This window comes from Colius striatus, chromosome 2, assembly GCF_028858725.1.
Source record: "Colius striatus isolate bColStr4 chromosome 2, bColStr4.1.hap1, whole genome shotgun sequence".
Lineage (NCBI taxonomy): Eukaryota > Metazoa > Chordata > Aves > Coliiformes > Coliidae > Colius > Colius striatus.
Window position 1 is genome coordinate 111,883,157 of NC_084760.1, and position 24,403 is coordinate 111,907,559.

The 24,403-nt window shown below is 35.7% G+C and overlaps 1 protein-coding gene across 1 annotated transcript in view; it reads right to left on the bottom strand.

Moving 5' to 3' along the window:
* The window catches only part of WDPCP (WD repeat containing planar cell polarity effector), a 105,053-nt gene that overhangs the window by 79,467 nt on the left and 1,183 nt on the right, over nt 1–24,403 (bottom strand). The window contains exons 2-8 of the mRNA XM_061990440.1: nt 23,739–23,783; nt 22,720–22,770; nt 20,183–20,253; nt 19,880–19,939; nt 11,128–11,242; nt 7,330–7,463; nt 2,751–2,942 (exon numbers count right to left, since the gene is read on the bottom strand). Coding sequence (XP_061846424.1) covers nt 2,751–2,942; nt 7,330–7,463; nt 11,128–11,242; nt 19,880–19,939; nt 20,183–20,253; nt 22,720–22,770; nt 23,739–23,783 — 668 coding nt within the window. The remainder of the gene's footprint in view (nt 1–2,750; nt 2,943–7,329; nt 7,464–11,127; nt 11,243–19,879; nt 19,940–20,182; nt 20,254–22,719; nt 22,771–23,738; nt 23,784–24,403) is intronic.

Sequence of the window (24,403 nt, forward strand, 5' to 3'; positions counted from 1 at the left end):
TACAGGTTAGACATTCAGTAATTCCTGCTTTTCTCTTAATTCTAGGTATTAATGCTGTTTTATCCAAGCAATGCTGCTATTTTCAAGTAAAATGTGGCTGGTATTATTTTACCACACTTCTTTTTCATAAATGCTCCAAAATGAACCAGTTCATGCATTCAGAACTATTCTTCTATTGAAAATAATCATTTACTGTGAGAAAATTCATATTATTGCTCAAATATGATAAATATGGGTTTACTTTCACACATAACAATGGCATGTCATGGTTTTATTCCAAGTATATACCCGAGGAACACTACAAATGGTAAGGGAGCAGAGACAAAGAGAGGCAAAAGCATGCTTATGGGAAGCACTGCATTTTTGTGGTATCTGACCTAGAGAGTAACTATTTACTCTCTATGCTGTCTAGAAACACCACAGTTTTGTTCACATTTTAGATATTAAATTACTTTTAAAGTTAAATGAGTTAAGTTAAAGTTCCCCTTCCAAGACTCTGCAAAGATAAAACATATCTCAGCTACTTCCACATTGGGAGTTGATGCTAATTCTAGAGCTGCTGGGTTCTGACATCCCTCATCCATGTATGAGAATTTAACTACTGACCATGAGGGTCACTAGAGGAATCAAGGAAACAACCCAAACCAAACAGTACCATAGGTTACAGATCACGGATACATAGGGGAAGCGTGTAGGGAGAGTGTCTCGAGCGTTACACAGCATTGCACTGAGCATCCAAGAGACAAATACATGGAATAGAAAATACATGGAAAAGACTAATTGATAGCCAGCAAAACGGTTTATCTACATGTAAAGACCAAGTTTGGTCTTTATAGCCTTGGCATAGGGCTTGGTTGACAAATATAGGAAAGAAATTTCATCTGAAGATCTTAGAATTAAAACAAACAAGTATAGGAAAAGAATCAGAAAACATAAAGCAACTGAATGGTTAAATTTGGAGTTCTGCCTTTAAAAAAAATCATTTTCTTATATTTATATTATAATATGGGCTAAATTAAAAGGATTATGAGTTTAGGCCTGAAGGCTCAGTGAATGCTTATTACCATTATTGTGTTAAGCACCAGAGATGTGCTTGGGACAATACTAATGAGTCTCAGCCTTGAGCAATTTAGAGTTTAAACTAGAAAAGGATAAAACAAGGTGTACTGAAAGCTGCAGAGCAATGCTCTAATTTGGAAAACTCCCTGTAATACATAAAGTGTAATGGAGAAAGCTTTAAACAGACATAGTGGTTTCTGTCAATTTATTAGTCTCAAATAAACATCTCATAAAACTACAAACTGCAATGTTGGCACTAGGGAGTTTTCTGTAAGACATGAGAGGGAAATAAAAGGCATGGGAATGTCGCTGTCAGAACCTGGACATGTGGAAGTCATGAGAAGAAGTAAGATATGAAATGTTAGGATGAAGTTTCGTAACATCAAACTGGCATAGGGACTAGGCTGAAAAAAATTAGAAAGAGCAGATGCATGTTTTAGCTACCAGAATAATTTTTATATGTGATTGGGCATAGCTGCAGGGGGAATTGAGAACTGCAGGTGTATTTCAGGCAGAGGAGAGAGATGAGTTAAAGATGACCACTAGTGGAGAGAGGTCAATTGAAAAGAAGTAAAGAAAACAGAACTGGAGGTAATTTAAACTTAAAATTCTACTAATGACTGAAAAAAGAAAGAAAAGCTGTCTCCACTACCTTTTTCTTTTGTTTTCAATATATAGAAAATCCCAAAGGGAAAAAAACTTCACTGAAATTAACGTAAGTTATCAAAGTAATAATTCCAAGACATTAAAACATTTACATCTTCCATAATTAAAGTGAACAGGATGTTGTTTATAAGAGCAGCTTATTCTAAAGTGTTACTTATGGTTTTTCCCTGCAGGGAAATAACCTGTAATAGCTACTCCAGAATAGCTATTCCACAGCAGATCCTCATGGTTAAGCTCTTTTCCCAAAGTCAGCGCCTTTCAGTCCAAGTAGCGGCTTAAGCTAAACTGAAAATAAAACTCCAAATACAGGAGTTTATGTAAGACACTAGTCCAGAACAGCTTTCACAACTTAAATTCAGGATGCTGTTCTTTTCAGAGTATGCAGAGATAGGTTAAGTTTTGACCTAATATAAGAAATTGAATTAAAATACTCTTAAATAGATGAAATAAAAATGAAATAGATGAATCTGAAAGTCAGGAAGAGAATCAGCTTGTAGCCTTGTTCTAACTTGTAGGTTACATTCCCACCTGTAGATGGGGAATTTTTAGTTTTTCTTTAACAAAAAAAATTCTCCTTGATTTGATCAACACTTATAGCAATAATATAAGCAGCATTTAAGTTTACACTTCAAATAGATGTGTAATTCCTATCAGGTAACACTGCAGACAATGTAAAATAATTGTATGAGACAAGTATGAAACAGTTACAGTTTCTGATTATTGTTTTCTACTGGTTATTCTGACACTTTTATTTCCAGTGTCTGCAGCTCCAAAGCCATGACACTATAAAGACTTATCTTCCTTGCTATATTTCTCAGATTGTCAGTTTTGACTTGAAAATAGAAAACATGCTACATAAAGTGCCTTTCTCATTAAACAACAAACCTTTGTTTTTAAGAAGAGAATGGCTGGTCTCCCTTATGTTTTTATTATATCTGTTCTTTATATCTCCCTGAGTTCATATTTAATAGTTATTTCTTCAGCAAATCTGAAAAATCAGGTAAAAAGAGAGTTTCGCACTTTACCTCCAATTTGCCATTTGCACAGCCTAACAGCAATAGGTTGGCTCTGTCCCTCTCACAGGAAATAGGAGGCCAAGGCCATGCTCCATCACTAGTTGCTGACCACCAGCAAATGACCATATCTTGCATACAGTTTATTGCCAGGTGACGTTTCATCCTTCTACCTTCTGGTCCATGTATATCAATATAGGAAATCTGATGGAAGAAAAAAAAGTGCAGGAAACGTTTGAGGTGATAAAATAGCAGAGTAGGAGCAACTGGGAGCATTTACTTTGGATGTGTAAAAGAGAATGTATATACACCCAGAGGACTGCGTCCACATATCTTCATATAGGCTGTCTGTAAATGTAAAAAATATCTCCTCAGACAGAAAAAGACATGCTCACACTTTTATCTGTGGGGAGGGGATTGGGAAGGAAAGGAATGTGAGTTAAGAAGGAATTTACTGCAATGACTCCAATCAATACCAAAATGTACAGTCATGGTTGCTTGACAGCATCGACCTACACATAGGATTTAAGCTTAGCCATATTAAATGACAAGTTCTGCCAAGCTGACCAGGGAGCTAAGGCTAGTGTTTAAGACATAATCAAATATTAAATATATTCTACAGTGTCTGAACAAACATATATCTTTCCTTTTCCTCCTTAAATTAAGGAATCCAGATCCAAACATCTGCTTTGCAAGAGAATATATACTTTTCTGCATAATGTGGATGAGCTACAGCATCATGCGTAAAGTTTATGCAGCTCTTGAGAATTCTGCCTCTTTCTCAGGAAGGATTTGTGGAATTTATTATTCAAACTCTGTTATTTTGGAGCATGGTTATTTGAAAACATGAGCAGTGCACCATCTGGGTGACACATGCCAAGGAAATATAGATTGCACCGCATTTCTGCTTAAGGAATTAATGGAAGGTTGATAGCTAGGGGGAAAAAAAACTATCTTGCCATTGCTGGTCAGCAATAATCGAACCACTTTCTGGGGATTAAGCGCATGGCTAAGCCTACTGGACCAGACACTAGCAAAGGGCAGGGGGTCTTCTTATCAGAGAAATGCTTCTGGAGCCAGTCTCACTACATGACAGATTGCTTTCATATTCCTGTCTGCAAGGCAACAAAGGATGGCAGTAATGCGATAATGCCAGAGTGCAATGGGTGTTAAGAACCCGTTGCATTTATGTATTGTATTTAGTAAATAATCAGGCTCATCCAAATTGTGATCTCACCACTCAACCAAGGCCATTAAAATCAAGGTTAATGCTTTAATAATCCTTTGCTGTTTTTTATATGGTCAGAAAGAACCCTTTTCTATTTGCATGGTCATAATATTATTGACCTCTTCATCCCCTGAATACACATCAAAAGGAACTGAAATCAAAGTAATTACCAATGTTGTTGTCTCATGGTAAACATTTAACTCCTTGTACTGTTTCATCCTTCAGTAAATTGAAATGGATTAAAAAAACAGATAGGAAAAACTTATAACAGGTCAATATTTTCAGAATATGCTGTGTTTTAACTGTCAAAATACTTAAAAGTGTAAAGAGAAAATATTCCTAAAAGTTAACAGGTAGCTGCTACTTGAATTAAAAGGGTTAATTCCATGACAGCGCATTTATTAGGATGGAAGATTACAAATACTTTCACAGATATTCATTAGTCCTTATTGTAGTGTTAACTGTTTATAACCATTTCGGATATTGTAACAACAGCCACAAATCTTTTGTAAACCCATATGTCTTGCATTAGACACAGCACTCTCAAATGTGGATTAATGGCACTGAGAAAAGGCAAATGATAACAGATTTTTTATTATTTTGCTGATCTTCAATGACTGTAGTGATTCAAACAATAAGTCTTCCTTTATTTTTTCAAAGCATAAATAAAATCCAAGATGTTATCACTTAGAAAGGAAGAAGAAAGGAAAAGTAATTCTTCTATTGAGGTATGTACTGGGTAAAAACCCCTCAACTTTTGGCTAATATCAAACTATGAGGAAATCATGGTTAATGTATTCTTATTATTGATAGCACTCTGGCAGCCTAGTACTGATCACAAGGCTGGACACTGAACAATGTGAAGTTGCTTCTGTCCAGGTACCAAAGAGATTAAAATCTTAGTGTGACAGAAATTTAATTATATCATTACCTATGACTATAAGCAAGCATTTCCCTCAGTTTAGAAATGGGATTTCAAACCCAAATACTACATACATTTCTCAAGGCTACATCAAAGGTCAGAGGCAGAAATTAAGGCTACACTCAAATTTCTTGAATCTTAGCTCCATATATTAATTACATGGTAGTTCCATAGCAGTGCAAGCCACCTTTGCATTCAATTTCTCTTGGAAAAAACCCCACAACATAACCACTATGGAACTGATTTTTTTTCTAAAGCCTTTATTGTTACAAGTTTGAGCATTTGCAATTGAGGATCATCTTTTGTTTCTTTTGTCACTACTGATAGCAACATCAGTGTTCTTTCAGCTTTTCTAAGTTTGACCAAAATCAGCCATGAAGAACTCTAATTCAATGCAAAGAGCTGACATAATATTATTGCAGGAGTGAATAATACTTTCTGCTGGCTCACACTGGTGCAATTCTGAAGATAATAAAAATTATATTTAGCTGCCTAACTAGCAAGCCTCACACAAAAGAACATTCAATTAAAAAATGCAAATGCCTTTTTTTGGCTGGCAAAGAAATAATCCATAGTGATTCCCACTGATTTCAAGAGAAAGCAAAGTTAACATTGAACATGGAGGCGTTTCTAGAAGCTCAGCTGTGTCAGCAAAGCACTGAACATAACAACCCTATTAAGGAGTGCAGCAGATATTTCTGGTTTCCTAGGTTTTTCCTAGAGTTTTCTATGGATTAGGCTTTCCTTCTTTCCTAAGAAAATAACGCCATAACCATTAGTGCCCAGCAATACTCAGAATGAAAACATATTTTCTAAACATAAAATTAAGTAAGGAGCCATGGCCCTCACAATTAAATGATGAGGGCAGTCTTCAGATCACCGCAGCTTCTTCATTAAAGTTTAGTGCTATTAAAAAACAGACCCACCACATCACACACCATGCTTGCTTCTAAAGCACAGCCTTAACAAACACCATAGGCCAGGCACAAGTGCACATCATTTTAAAATAAACTACGTATCAGCTCAGTTCCTGGTGAACAGTGAACTGTCTCAAATCCACGTTATAGAGGTTGGATCAATCTCGCAAACACAAGTCATTGCTGAAAAGAGGCCCTGAACTGAAACAGCCTGGAAAATGTATTAGATATTCATCCTAGCAGAAAGTATTTCTACCTAGCAAGTTAAACTGTAATATGGCAAAACTTAAATTAAACACATCCTTAAAAAGCTTGCCTTGCAGATGTAAACTCCCTTTTGTGAGGAAGCAAATTACTGAGGGGTTGTCAAGGGGAAAATATTTGCTAGCACAAGATTGTTTTCCTTAACATTTATCCAGTCTGAAATAAATATAAACTCTTTCTTTTGCTCACTGTATCTTTCTATGTTTCTTGGGTTTGTTTCTTCTTCATTCTTGCAGTGAATTGGATGCAGTCTCTTTCCAACTCTGCCTGTTCAAAATAAATTGTCTTTGGCTGATTATTTTTTCCATACTGTTTCAGTGTCAAGCACTTTCACCTATGGTCAGTCACTGCCCTGATGTCAAAGAGCGTATGGCCAAAATAAGGTATGTCTCTGCAGCCCAGTTCATTCAAGACTGAGTATAATTTCTACTGACATCCAAATCAGCCAGCTTAAAGCCAGCTCAGCTATCTCTAGACTAACTTTCAGCTATTGCTGTGACTGTGGTATAGACACACCCAGACATAAAACAGCTGGTGAAAAAGGAGTACTTTAATCTTCATTGTATGAATAGTGAGTTGAGATAGAGAAGCACAAAGCCACTTGCCAAAAGTCACACACAGTTTGTCAGTGGTGAGAAACTCAACTTCTTTATCTTGAGTCTTATCTCAGTGGATTAATTGTAAAAGTAACTCTCTCAATAATACAATTACCGTAATTAGAGGGAAAAACGAGGTTTTGCAAAGATTTACAGTCTTGGAGCTCAGACAGATGACTGAATTATCATAGCTTCATGAGTTTGTGTATATCAGCTGAGCCATTATAATTGACCATGCGTGTGTTTTTAGCCCACAGCAAACAAGAGGACAAACACATGAGCTTAAATCTTTTACACTGAGGTTTACCATTACAGATTTTGCTTCATGCTTGTTAGATGCTGAGAATGTGCAAAGGGTCAGTTACTGCTGCTCAACTGACACAAGGTAATCTGTTAAGCAGGGGTAACTCAACTGTGTGTCTGAGCTCTTAACCTAAATACAGTAGAAAATTGGATCCTTCTTGGCACAGTATTTTAACTCATTAACTCAGAATACCATGTAATTTTTTTTCTGACTTTTCAATGAATGCCATTATTAGAATTTGAGCTGTTCTGGTCAGTTATATAAAGGACTGCAATTTATTCTGCTACATGATATCAGCATATCCAGCAATTCATAATGTAAAGTTACTACAGTATTTACAGTCACCAATGACAGCTGTACCTTAAAGTCCAAACAAGAGAGTTTTTCCAGTCTTTTGTTTACATCTGGAGGATCCATCTTTTTTGTGAACTGAATAAAGCAGAGCTGGTTCTGGTCCTCAAATGACAAGATGATGAAATTATCTGTAAGTACAGCTGAAAAACAAATAAAAATTGTCACCACTGTAATACCTGTTTCTAGTAACAAAACAAATTACTGAACCTTCCACTGAGACATTGCAAAAAGCAATTTTTTCAAGACTGTGTCTTAAATATTACACTGAAGCCTCTGTAATCTCCTAAAAGACATCAATGTGTCATCCTGCCAGCACCTTCTTGGAAATGAGAAATAAAGCCTAGGGAGTACTCCGATTACATAAACCTGAATAAATTACCTCATATCAAGTTACTGCTACAGTCAAATATATGTTTTATGCCCTTCCACACTAATTTTCATCTTGATTCAGACTTCAATTGTTTGCGGGTTTTTTTTCTTACAGTAACATCCACCATCATTTCTGAAATGCACCTAAAACAGCATAGCTTGTGTTATGGATGATAAATCAAAATTAGTACTTGAGGTATATCTGGTATTTTGACATTGTAAGGTTCTGGGTGCTACTGCAGACACCAAGGAGGCTGTTACATACAAGATAATGCTTTAGTGCAGTTACAAATTTGTTGAAAGCTTCACATGGGGAGAACCAAACAATGCAGGTATCCAAGATGGAACAGACTCCACTGGAGTCTGGAAAAGTGCAGTGGAATCCCTGCTGTTATCATAAAGGTGTGCTAGACCAAAAGAGTTCAATATAGAAGTGATTAATTTAACAGTGAAACTTAATTAGACAATAGAATTTAGGATTTTTTCCAGGTGTTATCCAGCTACTCAAGCACTGCCCAGATTTAAAGAGATGTCTGAGAATGAAGTGAGTTATCAGGGCAACTAGTACCATGGAGGAATGAAGAATCAAGTTTAAAGTAAAGCTAGTAAGCTGTCTGCAGAACATAAACTCAGCAAACAAGTAAAATGTAAGTGGATTTAAAATCAAAACAAAACAGAAAAAGCAAACCCATGTGGAACAAACCCTGAAAAACAAAAAGAAAAAAATGCACTTGTGACTAATATCCTAGATTCTTAAGTGTGTTTTACATACCCTTAAGTAGACTGACAGTTTAGTCTTGCATATAAGCATAGAAAACTGGCTACTCAGCTTTGCTTTGATTTAGTCTGATTTACAAGCAGTTGCATTTTGCAATAGTCGTGTTCTGGCACAGCTTTGAAGTATCTGGTATGCAAATGCTAAAGTTTAAAGCCAAATAATTACCTTTGAAACATAACATTAACACTAGCTTTAAAACAAAAAAGAAGAAAAAAGAAATGGTGATAAAGTATCTGATATGATGAGCTAGAAGCTATAACCAAGAACCTAGACACACATGAAAATTCAAAGCCACTGAGTATGGCATCCTCAATATGCACAGAGTTAAAATATTTTCATACCCTCACAGACAGAGTTTACATTACAAGTGACCTATAGCACACTTCAGATCTTTTGTTTTGATTGAAAGGAAGAAAGTAGGATTTAAAGATCCCCAGGCAGGTGTGAATGCGACTAGCAGTCCCTTGATTTTCAACATCCATGGTTGTCCTGGGCAGGACTGGAGAACAGATGGACAAGAGTGCAACTATGGGCATACTTATACCATTATACAGAAAGGACCCATATGCTGCAGGTGGATTACCCCCAAAAGGCAGACAGTGTAGTTAATATTCTCTATACTAGTAGTCCAAGACCTGACTGCCACAAAATAATTTAGAAAATGAGAGACTTTGTATTCTTTCAGGAAAGTAATTGTTTCTATAATTTTTAATGAAATTAAATTTTTAATTTTGCCTGTAAATAATACAAATTAGGAGGATTTTATCAGAGACAAGCAATATATAAATGTAGTCTTATTTATGTATCTTGTGCACACAAATCTGACCTTTACTCCAAATGTTAAGAGAACATGCTACTCTGAGCTAGAATTGCAACATTCCACAAGCAGTTTTGGCAGATTATAATCCTTATCCATTTCTACATAGACACAACTGTTAAAATAAAATCTGTTATTTTTATACAGACTCTCTGTATTAAATATTTCATTTCTTTTGTCCAGCTTTATATTCACAACCCTAATTCCAACCTAGATTTGGAAAGATCTGCAATTATGTTGTATTAAATTTGATTTACTCTAAGACAACATTATGTCATGGTTCTCACACAATGATAGTTCTGTAGAAGAACTTTAATTTTGAACAGTATTTGTATGGGTAACAAAAGTATCTTCTTTTGTTGTTCCTGAAAATAAAAATATACTGCAATAACAGCTTCTGGGAGTTTTGCTTTTACTGAACAGAAGCAGCCCTATTTCACCTTCAGACATGGGTACTACCAAACATTGAGGTTTAGAAATTCTTAAGTAAATGAAAATAAGGACAAATATAATGTTGCTTAGAGCACTTAACTTTATAGGCAAGCTTTTTTTTTTTTTTTGGCTTTTGTGTTGCTTTACTTGTAAGCTTTTCTAGTTAGCAGTACGTTTTAAAAACTGTATTTTAATGACATATTAGCCAGTATAAAGCAATATACATATAACTTAATGATATATTTGTTATTTACTGATTTTTTCAAAAAGACAAGGGTATTCTAAATAAATTCTACAAACATCTTCAATTTAAGTATAACCTTAGCTTCCATGCTTTTCTACTTTCTGTCACCTGAAAGTATAAAACCCCTCCTCAGGAATCAGAGGGCAGAAAAATCTGAGACTGAGTTAGTAGTAACTTAGGTGAAAAGTGAAAATACAGGAGTCAAGACATTAAATGTGTTCTGTGCTCTCTGTAATTACTTAATAAAAAAATTAGATTAAGGTTAATTTTTTATACTAAATATGATACCAAGATAATAGTATTATTGTTATTTTTCAAGACTAAATTACAACATATTGATTAAAAAAAAAAAACAACATCACAGGGACACAGTATTGCAGTTTTCTTAAATAACCAGGCCAATATCCAATAAGTGCCTGGATATGGAAGAAAATAAATCATTAAAGATCAAGGGTAAATATAGTACATATTCTCATTAAAGACATGTAATTTGAGTCTACTTTTTAAGAACCTGGAAGATAATGTACATGTAATTTGGCTTGCCCTGAAATTACATATTCTTGTTCATGCAGATGTCAAGATACCAGGTTGAGTTCCCAGTGGATCTCTGCAGAGGTATATTAAAAAGCTATAGTCCTATTATAAAGCTGTTGAAAACAGGTGCATTTTCACAAGTTTTCTTCTGCATTAGACTAAAACTTCATTTTAGCCATCACTGGTTAGTAACAATAGTGAGATTCTGAAAATCTAGAAACTAAGTCAGGACACCTCCAAATAACTAACGTTATTCATCCTTCTCTAATAATTATATAGTTTAATAATAACTTCACCATGTAATTAACCAGTTGGCTAATATTTGCTTCTATCCCATTTTCCAAATTACAAAATAAACATGACAAGTTCAAATGGCATGCTCACAGTGACTAAAACGTGTAAGAAACTGAATTTTAGAAACCCACTCACTATTTGACAAGCCTGAAAACTTTGATGTTAAATATTATTCTTAAAGTGTTCTTAGTCCTGAGGGTTGTAACTATGGAATTACATGCAATTACTTGTTGTGTTTGCAAGTCCCCAGTGGCAATAATTAGTCTACCTGTTGACATACTGTTTCTCTGCTCTATTGTTAATGTAGGCAATTGATTTGCACGTGGGTGTAATTACCATCACTGATGGTGTTGGAGATGAGCTTCCCCACCAGGGTCCTGTCAATCACCACTTTCTCCAGCTGTGGCCCAGAAAGGCTTAGGGACACCAATATACCTGAGTGAAAGAGGAGCTAAATCCAAATAGCAAGAAAACAAGACATCAAGAACCATTAATAAAGTGAAATGTTCCAAGGTACATATTAGCAGCTGTCCATTAGATAGCAAACTAATTTTCAAAATTACAACAAAGACCTCTTGTTGATGTGAAGATGTCATATACTGGCTTTGAAAGCTTTTTCACTGAAAGAGAGAGAGAAGTAATATGACACTGAATTATACGGGTGCGATAATTACAGTTGCTGAACACTTGAAGAAGATGTGTGCTAAATCCCTAAATGTTGCATAAAATGTATTGAATTAGTTTGTTAAAAATAGAGATCAAAATTCTGTCCTGAATGAGTAAAGGGATGATGTTGATCACTCTCATCCATGGACCTGATTTCTTCCGTGTAAAGTAACTGCATAGCCTGCAAGAAAAAACATACAATGTTTGGCTTCATATAATTTTATATTATTATCACAGGTTAAAATCAGCACCTTTTTGCTTTCCTTGTTAATTCTGAGCACTCATATATTGTTTAAATTGAATAATGCCCTACCACAAAACAGCTGTGGGCTCCTAATAAAACCATATACTCCTTGGTGTAAGGTTATAGGTGTCTCTTTTGGAAAGAAGGAATTTAAGCCATTGGACAGAATAGTCAGAGGGTCATTTCAGACTTAACTGAATATTTCTGCCCAATTAATCTCAATTAAATGATACTGTGTCACTGTACCTATTAGCTCTGTCTGATGCTATATCCTGCGTGAGAGGGAGGATGTTCAGTGGGAGGAGTTATGAAAATAATTTCTTTCTGCATAACTAAATGATTAAACTTTGTGATTTCCTGAATGCAACTATTACAGCAAAAAAATTCAGAAAAAAAAACAAGCCATAAATTCCCTGCTACATTGTGAAGTGACCTCACTTTGTCAAGTTACTCGCACAGCAAGATTACACAAAAAGCTTTATTAGAAAGACACTGTTTTCTTAATAACTTGGTAAAAGATAAAAGCCAGAGGTTTATACCAAAAAATCTGACCATATGTTTAACTCATTGCAAACTTAGGTTCTACAGAAAGCTCAATGTAAAAACAGTACTCATGCAGTACCGAAAACACAAGTGTATTTTAATTCATCTTCCAGTGCCACCTCTGACCCTGCAAACTGATGGACTAGATGACCTCAATATCTAAGTTAAAGAAGGGACTTATTCTGGCAGCCAGGTTCATCTCCCACTAATCAGTTAAAGAAAAATAAAAATCATTATTTGTTCAGCAGAAGCTACATTGGCCATAAACATGCTGAACAATCTTTTCTGCCAAAGGAATCCTCAGTGGAAAGATAATTGCAGAAAAGTACAGAGGGCTCACCAAAGGCCAGAAATCTGGGACTCCAGCTCTAACTGCTACTTAACACCAGATTCTAAAATAAACTTCTGCTTTAAAAAAAAAAAAATCTACTTGTAGTAGAATTTGGCAGAAAAATCTGTTTGTCTCACAGCTCTACCATAAAACAAACATGCTTGCAATAGACTTTTTAGAACAAACTGCTATGTAAACAGTAGAGGAACTTTCTTGCAGTGAGATCTACTAGACTGAATAACAAACAAAAAAGTAGTGGAGACAGGAATGCAGTGATCTAACCGAGCTTGCCTCTTGGGCAATGCTCTGCTCCCAATAGTTTAGCCATGAAAATTCTCACACAGATTTGGCTATATAAGTCTGTGCTCTCTGTAACAAAGAACCAAACAAGCATATACAAATAAATTACCTTCTTGCCTCAACTAATATCTACATCCAAAATTTTTCCAATCTACCAATTCACAGTAGTTTGAAAATAAATTCTAGTGGTGTATGAAACAGAAACAAAAAAACATCTGTGATGTGAAGTGAGTTTTGTAAGAAGAAATGATCATTTCCCATCTTGCCAAAGTCTAATCATGTATTTGCTTGGTAAGTATATATAGTCAATGTTTCAATATCTCCTATCATGACAGATGTCCTTTAAGGTTTTGTCCTAGTAAAAATGTTAGACACAGTTACAGTCGTGCAGCTTTTACTACAGTTTTTCAAAACTTCAATTTATCCCTATGTTGAAGTTAGATTAGATAAAATCACAATTTATTTCCAACTTGATAATGTTAAGTCCAGCACAGTTTGACTGTGGTTAGCTATAATTGTCAAAAAAACCTAGTTGAAAAAGTGAGAGTTGAAATCAAGACGTTGACAAATTGTGATGGAAGCAATGATCAAGCAAAATTACATAAATCTCCAGGAAGATTAGTTCTAAATTACTGAATGAATAGCAGCCTGACAGAGAAGGCTAAAACACCCCAAACCCTTCAGTGTTACATGCCAACAAAAGAGCTGGTGCTGTCATATAAATACACTCTCCACCTTGTGTCGTACACAACTTTGCTTGGGAGCTATGTTCTTCCCTCAGAAAATATTTACTGAGGTAAATGGTAGGTTGTTCCTACGCGTTTGCTCCCTGCAGGGAGCAAGAAGAGCAAGTTGGAGTTAATACGGGTAAAATATGAAGTGAATCAGAATTTTGTTTGTAGCCTTTAGGTTTACCTGACAGAGTAGGGATATATACCAGACACACAGGTAAAGAGGAGAAGCAAAACATGGGAAAAAATGTGGTTGATGATCTTGAATGACTTCATTATGGAATGAGGCCACATGCTTGTAACTCTGTAGACTTCTAGTATGTCCACCTGCTATGCTGTATAGACTCACGCTTGCAAACACTTGGCTTCAGAGCAACAAATAAGGTTAGGATTCTTTAACTTAAATATTTCAGGGTGTTAATTTCTTTATGCTTTTCAGTTTTTCTGGTAATGACATGAATCACACCTGTTACAGAGGTAGAACAGAAATCTGAAAACCGACCCTGTGTATCATGGCATTTATAAGAACACAAAAGGTTGTTCTAATGGGTATGCTTTGCTTTACATCTATTAAACTAGCCATTAAACCACTGCTGTGTATTTTCAGTATTCCAGAGATCTCTCTATGCTATCAGTATGGCATGACATAGTGACAGAAGGCAGGTAAAAATTACAATTTCCATGGCTTTTATTGTTTCTCCCATTGTGCCCTCTCCTTTATTTTTACAGTAAAATATTCTTTCACACTATCCTCCACAGCAGTTTGAGATATTTGGGCAAAGCTCACATTTTAACTGAACAAATTTTTGCTATAATTACTTATCATGGTTGGTAAAATACTGTGCTCTATGGGTTTAAGTCCTTCCCTCTAGGAACTTTAGAGTCTGAAGTTAAAAGTAAATCTGAGACCTCACACAGTATATGGACATATAAAGTCAGTATTTCTCCCATCTCCCTTTAAATATCCTTTGGATTTGGATGGGGGCTTTTAAAGGATTAGGGGTTTTTTAGTTTAAAAAAAAAAAAAAGTATACCACGAAATACAAGCAGGTATTTCAATAAAGCTGGAAAATGGTTGAGTCACCATCCCTGGAGGCATTGAAAAGACAAGGACATGTGGTGCTTAGGGACATGGTTTAGTGGTGGGCTTCTCAGTGCTATATTAATGGTTTGACTCATCTTAAGGGTCTTTTCCAACTTAAATGATTCTATATTATCTTTCATTAAAAATATTCTGTAAAAGGGAAAATGTTTATGTGCTCAAATGGAAACTTCTCTACTTCAATTCCTTGCTCACTGTGTAGTCTATGTAAAAACTGTTACACGGTAAGATTTAGGTGCTGTTGCACACAAGCTTGCAGAGTTAAGCTCATAGTTTGGTGGACAGGAGCAGTCTAATCATAAGCACAAATGAATGTAAAGCAAAGTGGTGAAGATGGCAAACTTGGCTTGAACAGATACAGAGTGATTCAGCTCCAAAAAGTACTGCTCAAAGGAATTGTCCATTACTGCTAAGGAATAGAGGCAAACCTAAGAGGCATTATTTACACAAGGCATGAAGCCATTCTATCTAACAGATACCAAATTAGGGAAAGAAATTCACTATAATGGAACATCACAAATTCTTCAGACTGAAGTGATGTGAAAAAGAAAAATCAGAAGAGTAATTTCTACAGTTTTAACAGTCTCAAAGTGTTCCTAAACAAAATATCGAAGTATGACTTCCCACCTATAAGAAAAGGCATAGCCTGAGTCACGTAGTCTGAGTAACACGTTTGGGCCATCTGGTCATTCTGCACGCTGGGAAGGAAGGGTCAGTCTCAATTTCTGTGTTACTGAGGAGTTGAATGTGAAGAATTTGAGAGAAGGAATTGTGTACTTTGTGTGCAAAAACGATTCTTCAATGAGGAAGAAAGACATCAGAAGGAGCAGAAGATACTCAGGGGAAGGCAGTCTTTTCCCACTAGCAAAGCACTCTAATATGTATTTGAGTTACTTTTTGTTAAGCAAAGGACTTAAGTACATGCTTAAGTTCTGCTAAAGTCGGGAGCCTATACTTTAGCAGATTCCTTTATCCTTGGAAGCCTTAGCCCTTGACTATGGATTCATGCAGCTTAGTTGCTTATCAGTCCTTCTACCTAAAAAGATACCTGCAGAGCAAAGCCAGGATTTGCTTCTGATTAAAATTGAAAGAGAAGGAAAATATGCCTGTAAAAATTATTTCTGCAAACTGTTTTCCCTTACAGAGTCCAACCAACAAACGAATATGCAAAAGGAGAAGAGAACTGCAAAGCATTTCTTGTTCAAGCAGGTTCCCAGGGTTTTTCCCCACCTCCTCATTCCAGATTGCTTTCCTAGCCACCCTACTGTAATTTCTCCCTTGCATGCCTTATTACAGATGAAGTTATTGTTGTTACATGTTACTGTTTCACAATAATCAATGCATTTGTACTTCTGGCTCCAAATCTCTAAAACCACACAACACATTAATGGTTACGATCAAAAGCAACCAAAAGAATTTTACAGGGGGGCAGTGTTCCTCAGTAACCAGTGATAGGTACCAGCTTCTCATGTATTCTAGCCAGAATTACTTGGTTTTGGTATCAGGTGTGCTACTATATGTCACCACATATCTTGCTAAATCAGTTTGCTTATGGGCATTGTAGCTGATATAACGAGAGCTCATTAATTTTTACCGCCTTATATTGTAAAACCAAACCTGAACGAATGGCATCATTTCACAGGACTGATTTCATGATTTTGTGATAAAACTTAAAAGCATTCCAAAGAATTAGAGAAGGAGACCAAGAGGGAGGGAAACAGCCAGAGATGAGTTGAGTAAATGCAACAATATTGGTAAAATTTATTTCTTAGCAGGGAGAGCTGAGGAGCAAATTGTTTATTCAACTATAAACAAATACAGTGGCATCATATTGTAAAGACTTCTTGTCTTTTTTTTTCCCCTTCGTCACCCTTTTATTGGTCTATTTGCCTTTGACATGAACTAACTAAAGATTACAGGATTATTTCAGCAACTCATAGGTCATCAAAGTTGGGGTTCAGAAGTACCATACAGAAATGGTGTGCCTTCAGATCCTATTGGAACAAATAGGAACAGATCTAAAGAAAAGACCTCAGTCCTTTAGAGCTCAACTAAGCTCTTTTAAATAGTAGTGCAAACTTCTTGACAAAAATCCCTGTACAGTCTAGGTTATGTTTACATGAACTTGCACATCAACTATCTCAGAAGCTATACGCAGTACTAGAATATATACTTAGGACTGCAAAAATAAAGGTCAACTGATTTTTTTTTTTGGCAAATGGACATGGAAACAAATATGAAACTTCCAACTTGCTGATCATGTAGAAAAAGTAATAGAAATTTTGATGCATAACATAAAACACTAAGGAAGGCAAAAAGCTGGACCAGCATTACAGTACTTATAGGCAAACTAGCAGAGTCAATTTTGAGAAACACATTCATAAAAGAGATGAAATAGTTCACCTGCAAACTAACAAGATTTTTCATTGAGTGTAATTGATCATTTGCACACAAACGGTTAACGTGACAGTAGACTCATTTTTAAGGGATGCATGTTTAAATTTACAGCCCCCAATTTTTGTCTGTGGCTACTATGAAGCTGGAAGAACTGGAAGGAGATTAGGAATCATTGATGTTTAGACTCCAGAAGCCACAGTAGCAGCAGTCCTATGCTGCTTTTTCATGAAATCACAGGGAAATCATACTACCCTTTTAAATGGTAGTCTTGTTACCATTGTATCTCCTTTTCCACTTGTTGCATCTTGCTAAAGGTACAACAGGCATTCAGGTTTTGGATAGCACATTGTTATTGGAACACAAAGGGATCTATTACTCATTTAGCTAAAGATAAGGCAGATTGAAATACATAGAACATTTACTGAAAAGTGTGATGGATGATGGGTTAAATATTTGAATTTCTACAAATGATTTTTTTTGGGGCATCGTATTGCTACTAAGAACCAAAAAAAACCCCTATAATTAAACTGTATACTCAGATTTAGCCGAAATCACAGAAAATTACTACAGTCAGTATAATTCACTACATGATTTCCATGGTGTTTGTCTGACATTCTGCCTCCTATTACACTTGAAAGCTAACACAAACGCAGACTTCTTTTAACACTAGTAGCTGTTCTGATATCTATCCAAGGTATCATGTGAATACAGTAGTGCTATGACATAGATTGCACCATTACATGATAAACACTTTTTGCTGAAACAGTTAACTAGTCTCCTACTTACAAGTAAAAAAATATATGTACAATATCTTTTCCAGAAGCTTCAGAACATTTTTATCAAAAAGAGAGAGTCTAGATATTCCTGCAAAATGCTCAAAGACAGACAAGCAGCAGAAAAACAAGCCATGTGACAGAAAATTTGATAGAAGAGAGTTTTTCTGTTTTAGACTCGCCAAGTTATTCATTTTTCTATCTCTGCTTTGTTTTCATTCGTTGGACAGCTTATATTTTCAACAAGACAGAAAGCAGAATAACACAACTGTATTGGCAGAACATTCTAAACTCAGTTGGAGACTTCAATTATCAGCCATTATTGTTTAAATAAAACATTTTGGTTTGTGACTGAAAAAACAAAAGCAGAATTTAAAGACAGAAAAAATACTATGACTTTAATCTATAACTTTAACTTTGGCTACATTCTATACTGTTGCTTATACTCTTGCTATAAAAGCCATCAAAAAAATGCTCAGTTTATCAAGCTACCTCTTTACATGACTAAATCCTATAGAGACAGACCTGATTATACTAAGATAAAAATTTCTATCTCTCTTCTTTCCTGTATTGTACAAGAAAGAAGTAAAACTGTATTGCCTACTTTTTATTTCTGTAAGCCTGAAGCTACTTAAGAGGATGCTAAGTCAAAAAAGAGTTTCATACAGAACTGATAGTCAGCCAAAGGTGTTATGTTATAAATTTGATTGTCCTGCTTTTTGGCAAGAAGTTCACTGTTCCAACATATGTATTGACAGGGAATGAGGGTGGATGCAAATAGAAGGTGGAGGGAGGAACATGATAAAAGAAGAATGGATGAGGAAAGCCTGTGAAAAGACAGCAAACTGGGAAGTAGATGAATGGACTCATGGTTAATTGATTCAGAACAATAACAATGGGAAAAAAGGAGTCCTCTAAATTAGCATACAATTAATATTTAAAATAGTTATAGAAGATTAACATTCACAGACATACACTATGTAATCTGCAAGTGAATGATATATATTTACTAGAGATAAGATCTGACAGGCAAACGTAGCTTAGGCAATAATATCTTAATTATTGATACAAAAGGATTATATACTATTTGGCATGCCAGGTATTAAAAAGTTTTGCAATTCTTACAGACATTTCTGGAATTTCTGCTGTATAATGTTCATGAACTTAATATTCATCCTGCTGACACATTTGGAACATGAATTATAAGAAAAAAATACAAATCTGAAAAAACCACTAAAGTTAGAACACAAAATTTCTTTTTAGAAACGGTATTAGTAATATTTACAAGTATTCTCCATGATAAAGCAGTTTCAAATACGATGGACATTCCCCATGAACAATGAAAACTGCAGAAATTTATGAAGTACATTACATATTTTTCTCAAAACAAACTCATATTAAGGATCTAGAGCACATGTTATGTTCACATCCTTTACGTATCCTGTAGTTCTGGGTTAACAAAGACGTAATAAGCTGTTCCTTGTATATAATATGTAGAACTTATACAGACAGAGAACATAGCAACATGTGTGCCACATGTCAGAGTAGCTTTTATCCTCTAACTTGGATAATGATCTATCTGGTTTAGAGTTACAGTTTCCCTCCCATATTACCCAAGCTCAAATTAAAAAACCATGTGACAGAAACATAAATAACTAAGATATTAAAGTGTGATATTATATAAAATATAGAGACAGGTCTGAAGTCCAACTGCTCCCTTAGTCTGTATCTCAAGGTACAGGCTGCTTTCAGTTTCCACAAATAATAACAATCTCAAAGAATCAGGGGCCTTTAATGTAATTTTTCTTGTTGGCAAAAACCATGGTTTTGTTTTCAGGTTAGAAATTTAAATGAACACCATCCAGGTAAAAAGAGCCCACACATTAAAATACACCAATGATTTTCCATGTTAGTTAACATTTTAACACTATTCCATCAACTGCTGAATGTCTGTTTGGTTCCACTAACTGAACATTGCAAGAGCTCGTAAAAACATTTTACCTGACAGACGTGTTTGTTCTTCCATTTGCTGAGCACACATTGACCGTTCTGCATTAAGTCCTAAAGGACAACAGAAAACAGAGTGGAGCTGGCAGTACACATTGTCACCATTGGTCACTTGTGATTTTCAAGTTTATAGATGAAGCATGCCACACAAAGATGCTGCTGTTTCAGAACTGCCCACCAGACAAAAGCACATTTATCATCACCAAGAGAGTTGGATCTTTATGAAAATTAAAGTTGTTGAAAGAGATTTGAAAACCGGATTATATGTTGCTGTACTTCAAACTTTCTGAGACATACCTCTACCTCCTTTAGTGCATCTCGCAGTTTGTCTGGTCGCTTGTTTTTCAGTATCCAAGGATAATCTCGAGCTGGCAAATTAAAGTGTTTTAGAAAAAATAGAAGATAGAGTAATGTGTATATATAGACAATTGTGTGTGTATATATATATATATATATTTGTGTGTGTATATGTGTGTGTGTACAAATACACATTATATATAATAATTGGAAAGAAAAAAAGTTCTCTGACTGAACTTCCTTTTCTGTGGAAACAAAACTAGGTTCTAGAGTTACTGTAAACATAAGACTTACCTATAATTCGAAAGAAATCCCTATGGTTTCTATTGTCAAATGTTATCCTTTTGAAAGGCTCTTTCATAGAACAGTTAGTATGAAATATCCACACTGGTTATGACTTCACCATGGCAATTGTGTACAAAGCTCTCCAGGACGTAATGTCTTACCCGCCCGCTAAGCACTTCCAGTGAGAAAGCATCTCACATTCAATATGTAAACTGAGATTGAAGTTACCAAATCCTAAACAGATAGTATTCTTTTGAACTAGCATCTCATCACCTAATTTAAAAAAGCAGGCACTAACGTGTTTTCAAAATATGTATGCATAAATATATGCATATATAGAGGTATTTGCAACAGCTAATTGTGAACACCGTATTTTATATTATGGAATATAGTTGTTTACAGGATTTGTTCTTGAAAATTTGGTCTGAAGAATCTGCCAAGTCAAGCAAACAAGAATCTGCATGACTGCTACACTCCTTTAACAAATTTATTAATGTTCAGCAAACTATTGTGAAAATTCTGGCCTAATATTTAAATCCTGAAACCAGGACGTAAAGTTTTCTCTGGAGTTGCTCATAATTGGCTGGTTTCATGGCTGAGAATCAGGCACTAATAACTTGTGAAATTTCATCATTTAACAGTGCGCAGTTTTCTGTCCATAAATATAGAATAAAAACCATGAGAAACTAGAACATACGGTCTTTTTAAAATCTAGCCTGTTTAAAGGAAACCTGATGAAAAGTTTTGAGCTCTGAGCTGTCAGTTTGCATGCCAACTTTTAGACTGAATGACTTAACAGTTGTGTTTAAACCTCCCTGAAAAAAGCAGCTTACAATGGAAGTGCTATAGAGGGAAAAAATGAAGGATTTCATATATCAACAAAAGAGCACACCAACATACAACTTCTCTTTGTATTTTATTGGACTGAAGCCAATGTTGGTGGAACTGTTATGATAATATTAATTAGGCAAGTAAGATCACATCTTCAATGGGTGCCTTCATACTGGAATATTTATCCAGATACACAAAATGGAAATTGCCTGTGCAGACACCAAACTATATATACAAATCATCAGCTGTGAGTGCCATAAGGAATGTGCCATACACTGCTTTGTGGACCACCCCTGTATTTACAGCAACAAGGTGCAGTAGCTTGTGCTCTTTCTGCATGTCACATATATAAAAAGTAACAGTTGGGGTTCTGTATAACAGGGTTTTATCTAGGCCTGTTTCTCCTCCCATTCAGGCAGTACCCGTAAGACAGTGCTGCACAGAGCACAAGGGATGTACATCTGTTATGCTTCTCCCTAATTACAACCCCTTCTCACTTCCTCACCTTTACAGAGCTATGTTGATTATGACACACAACCTTATGCAGAGAGTGTCAATTTATCACGTGTGTGTGCACCTTTATATCCATCCCCAGTGGGGCTTCAGCCTGCTCCAAACACACCTTATGGTGTTGAAAATAACTTATCCTTCCAGAACACATTTTGCTTTTAAACACACACCGCAGTTCTATGTGAACTTTCATTATGATATGATAAAATGTTAATGCAGTTCTTATGGGACACATATTACTTTGTGAAGTCTAAAAATCAATTCGATTTTTCAGAGTTCTCATGTAATAATGTTTGAACATCAAGGAAAGCTCTGAACAATAACCATGAGTTTTAAAACACAAGCTAGAGAAAAGTTACACTAATATAAAAATCTTTAATTGTCACAGTACTGCTGTTTGATAGCATAAACTGAAATTGCTTTTAACCAGATAATGCAGGAACAGTGTAAATGTTTCAAAGCTAAAAGCATTCTACGAAGGCACCAGATAATTAACCTGGAATTTGATTTTGTCTGAAAGTATCTTAGTTACAATTTTCAGGTTGGAGTCAGTTGTATTTCAATTCAAGACCTGATTGGGAAAATGTTTATTGCTCTTCTGCTGAGTAAATTTCACATGGAAAAAAATCTGGATTCTGATTATTTCTGTGACTTCTTGTAAGAAGCAATACATACTGCTACTCTAACTGACACAGCACAAAACCAGATTGCAAACATACCAGGAAGGAATAATGACAACTTCTCAATTGTTTTGTGCCATGTATTTCTGTGATCATTTCTATTGGGTAGTATGTGCAGAAAGTTGCATTGCAAAGCAGCCTGAGGTTATTTTCATGTTTTTCCAGGGTTATCACATATCCAAATAAATAATTTGGTTTTACTCTAACCAGAAACTCAGAAAAAGTCCTTACATTCTGCTAGCTTTTCCTTCTCTTCTAAGTAACCATGCTTCATCTGTGACGCTGAAGGAAAGAAAGGATGAAAAGATGAATGATAATCCTTACAACTGCTGTCAGCAAATACTAATATTAGAGAGGAGATTCTTACAGTTTGATAAAACACAGAAATTTGCAAAAAAATTAAGACAGTCCCGACATTTTCACCTCGTAAGGCAGATATCTTAAATTTGCAGTGAAAGAAAGGCTTATGCAGCCCAACAGGTGGGCCAGCATTACTGAGCTTCCAATCTCATCAGATAGTGAAGTGAGCTGCAACTGAACCCAGAAGAGAAGCTGAGTCAGTCTGTCAGCAGAGCCATGGAGATAGCGTATTAACCACAGAACTCAGCCCACGGGATGCCCGCACAAGCCTCCGCTCTAACCTGGCCGCAAAGAGGAAGTAACTCTACCCTAACAGACCTTTTGGCCCATCATGAAACTTCTCGGATTAAGAGGATTAATCAGATAAGGAAAATTGATCGTTCCCTCTGAAATGGCCATTTCAGATATCAGGTGGGGATGGAGGAGGCCAGAGCCGGCGCTCCCACGTGTCCACGATGCCCTCTGCTGGGATTCCAGCAAAGACCTGATGGCCACAGCATCTGGCTTGTGCTGCAACTGTCCCTTATGAGGATCTTAGGACAGTGTTTTCATATTCTACAGCAAGGTCAAATAGAATATAAAATAGAATATAATTAAAAATATAATAAAAAAATATAAGAACTCAGTGGATAAAATCCCACTGAGGCTTCTAATAACATAAAGACTTTTTAGGCAATTTCTTTTCTGATTTTTTTTCTTCTGTGGAACAAAAAGCTTTTAAACACTCTCATGTAACTTAGGAGAGAGAACCCCTTTCTATGCTTTCTTACCCTTTAGAAATATAGAGGCATATATTAACAAGAAATTAAAAACTGCACTTTGAGCAAGCAGTTGGTGTCAAAGATTGAACATTCCTAAGTTTGTTTTAGTTATGGTTATTTATATTTTACCTGGATCTTTCTTGTCATAGTACTGGTGGATCCCAATATCGTCATCTATACAATCAAATGGAAAAATACTGAATTATGAATTAAAGAAAATCATAACTTAGCAAGCAAAGCTCTCCATCTCAATTTTTGCTAGCTGGAGCAGGGCATTAGGTGTTAAAACACAAGCAACAGTATATAGTCTCAATACCAGTAGGACATTCAAGAACCAGCAAGCAAGGCTTGAAGGAGAATGTGATAGGTCCTCACATTTATCTGGAGCTGTCATTTCCTTCACATACACTTTCATTCTCTTCCAGCTGCCAACATGCAAAAGTATTTTTTACCACCTTCCTAATTAGCATCTTCTGTGATCTAACACAAGGGAAGGTAAAGATCACAGTGAAAAGTATACCTTAGAATAACTGAAAATGTTTTCTGATGGCTGATACAGCTGAGGTAAAGACAACAGGATTTTTTAAAAGGTTCACAAACTCACAAAGCTGATCCAATATTCTTATTCTGTAGGTATTACTGTCTATCTGATTTCCACAGCAAAGAAACTTGGATATTTCAGGTACATTGGGGCTGCAAGACACAGCAGCCAGTTCCTGATGAGGCAGACTGGTAAATACTTGGGTGTGTCATGGCAAGTGCCACCAAGTAGATCCTAACTATGGCTTTAAGTT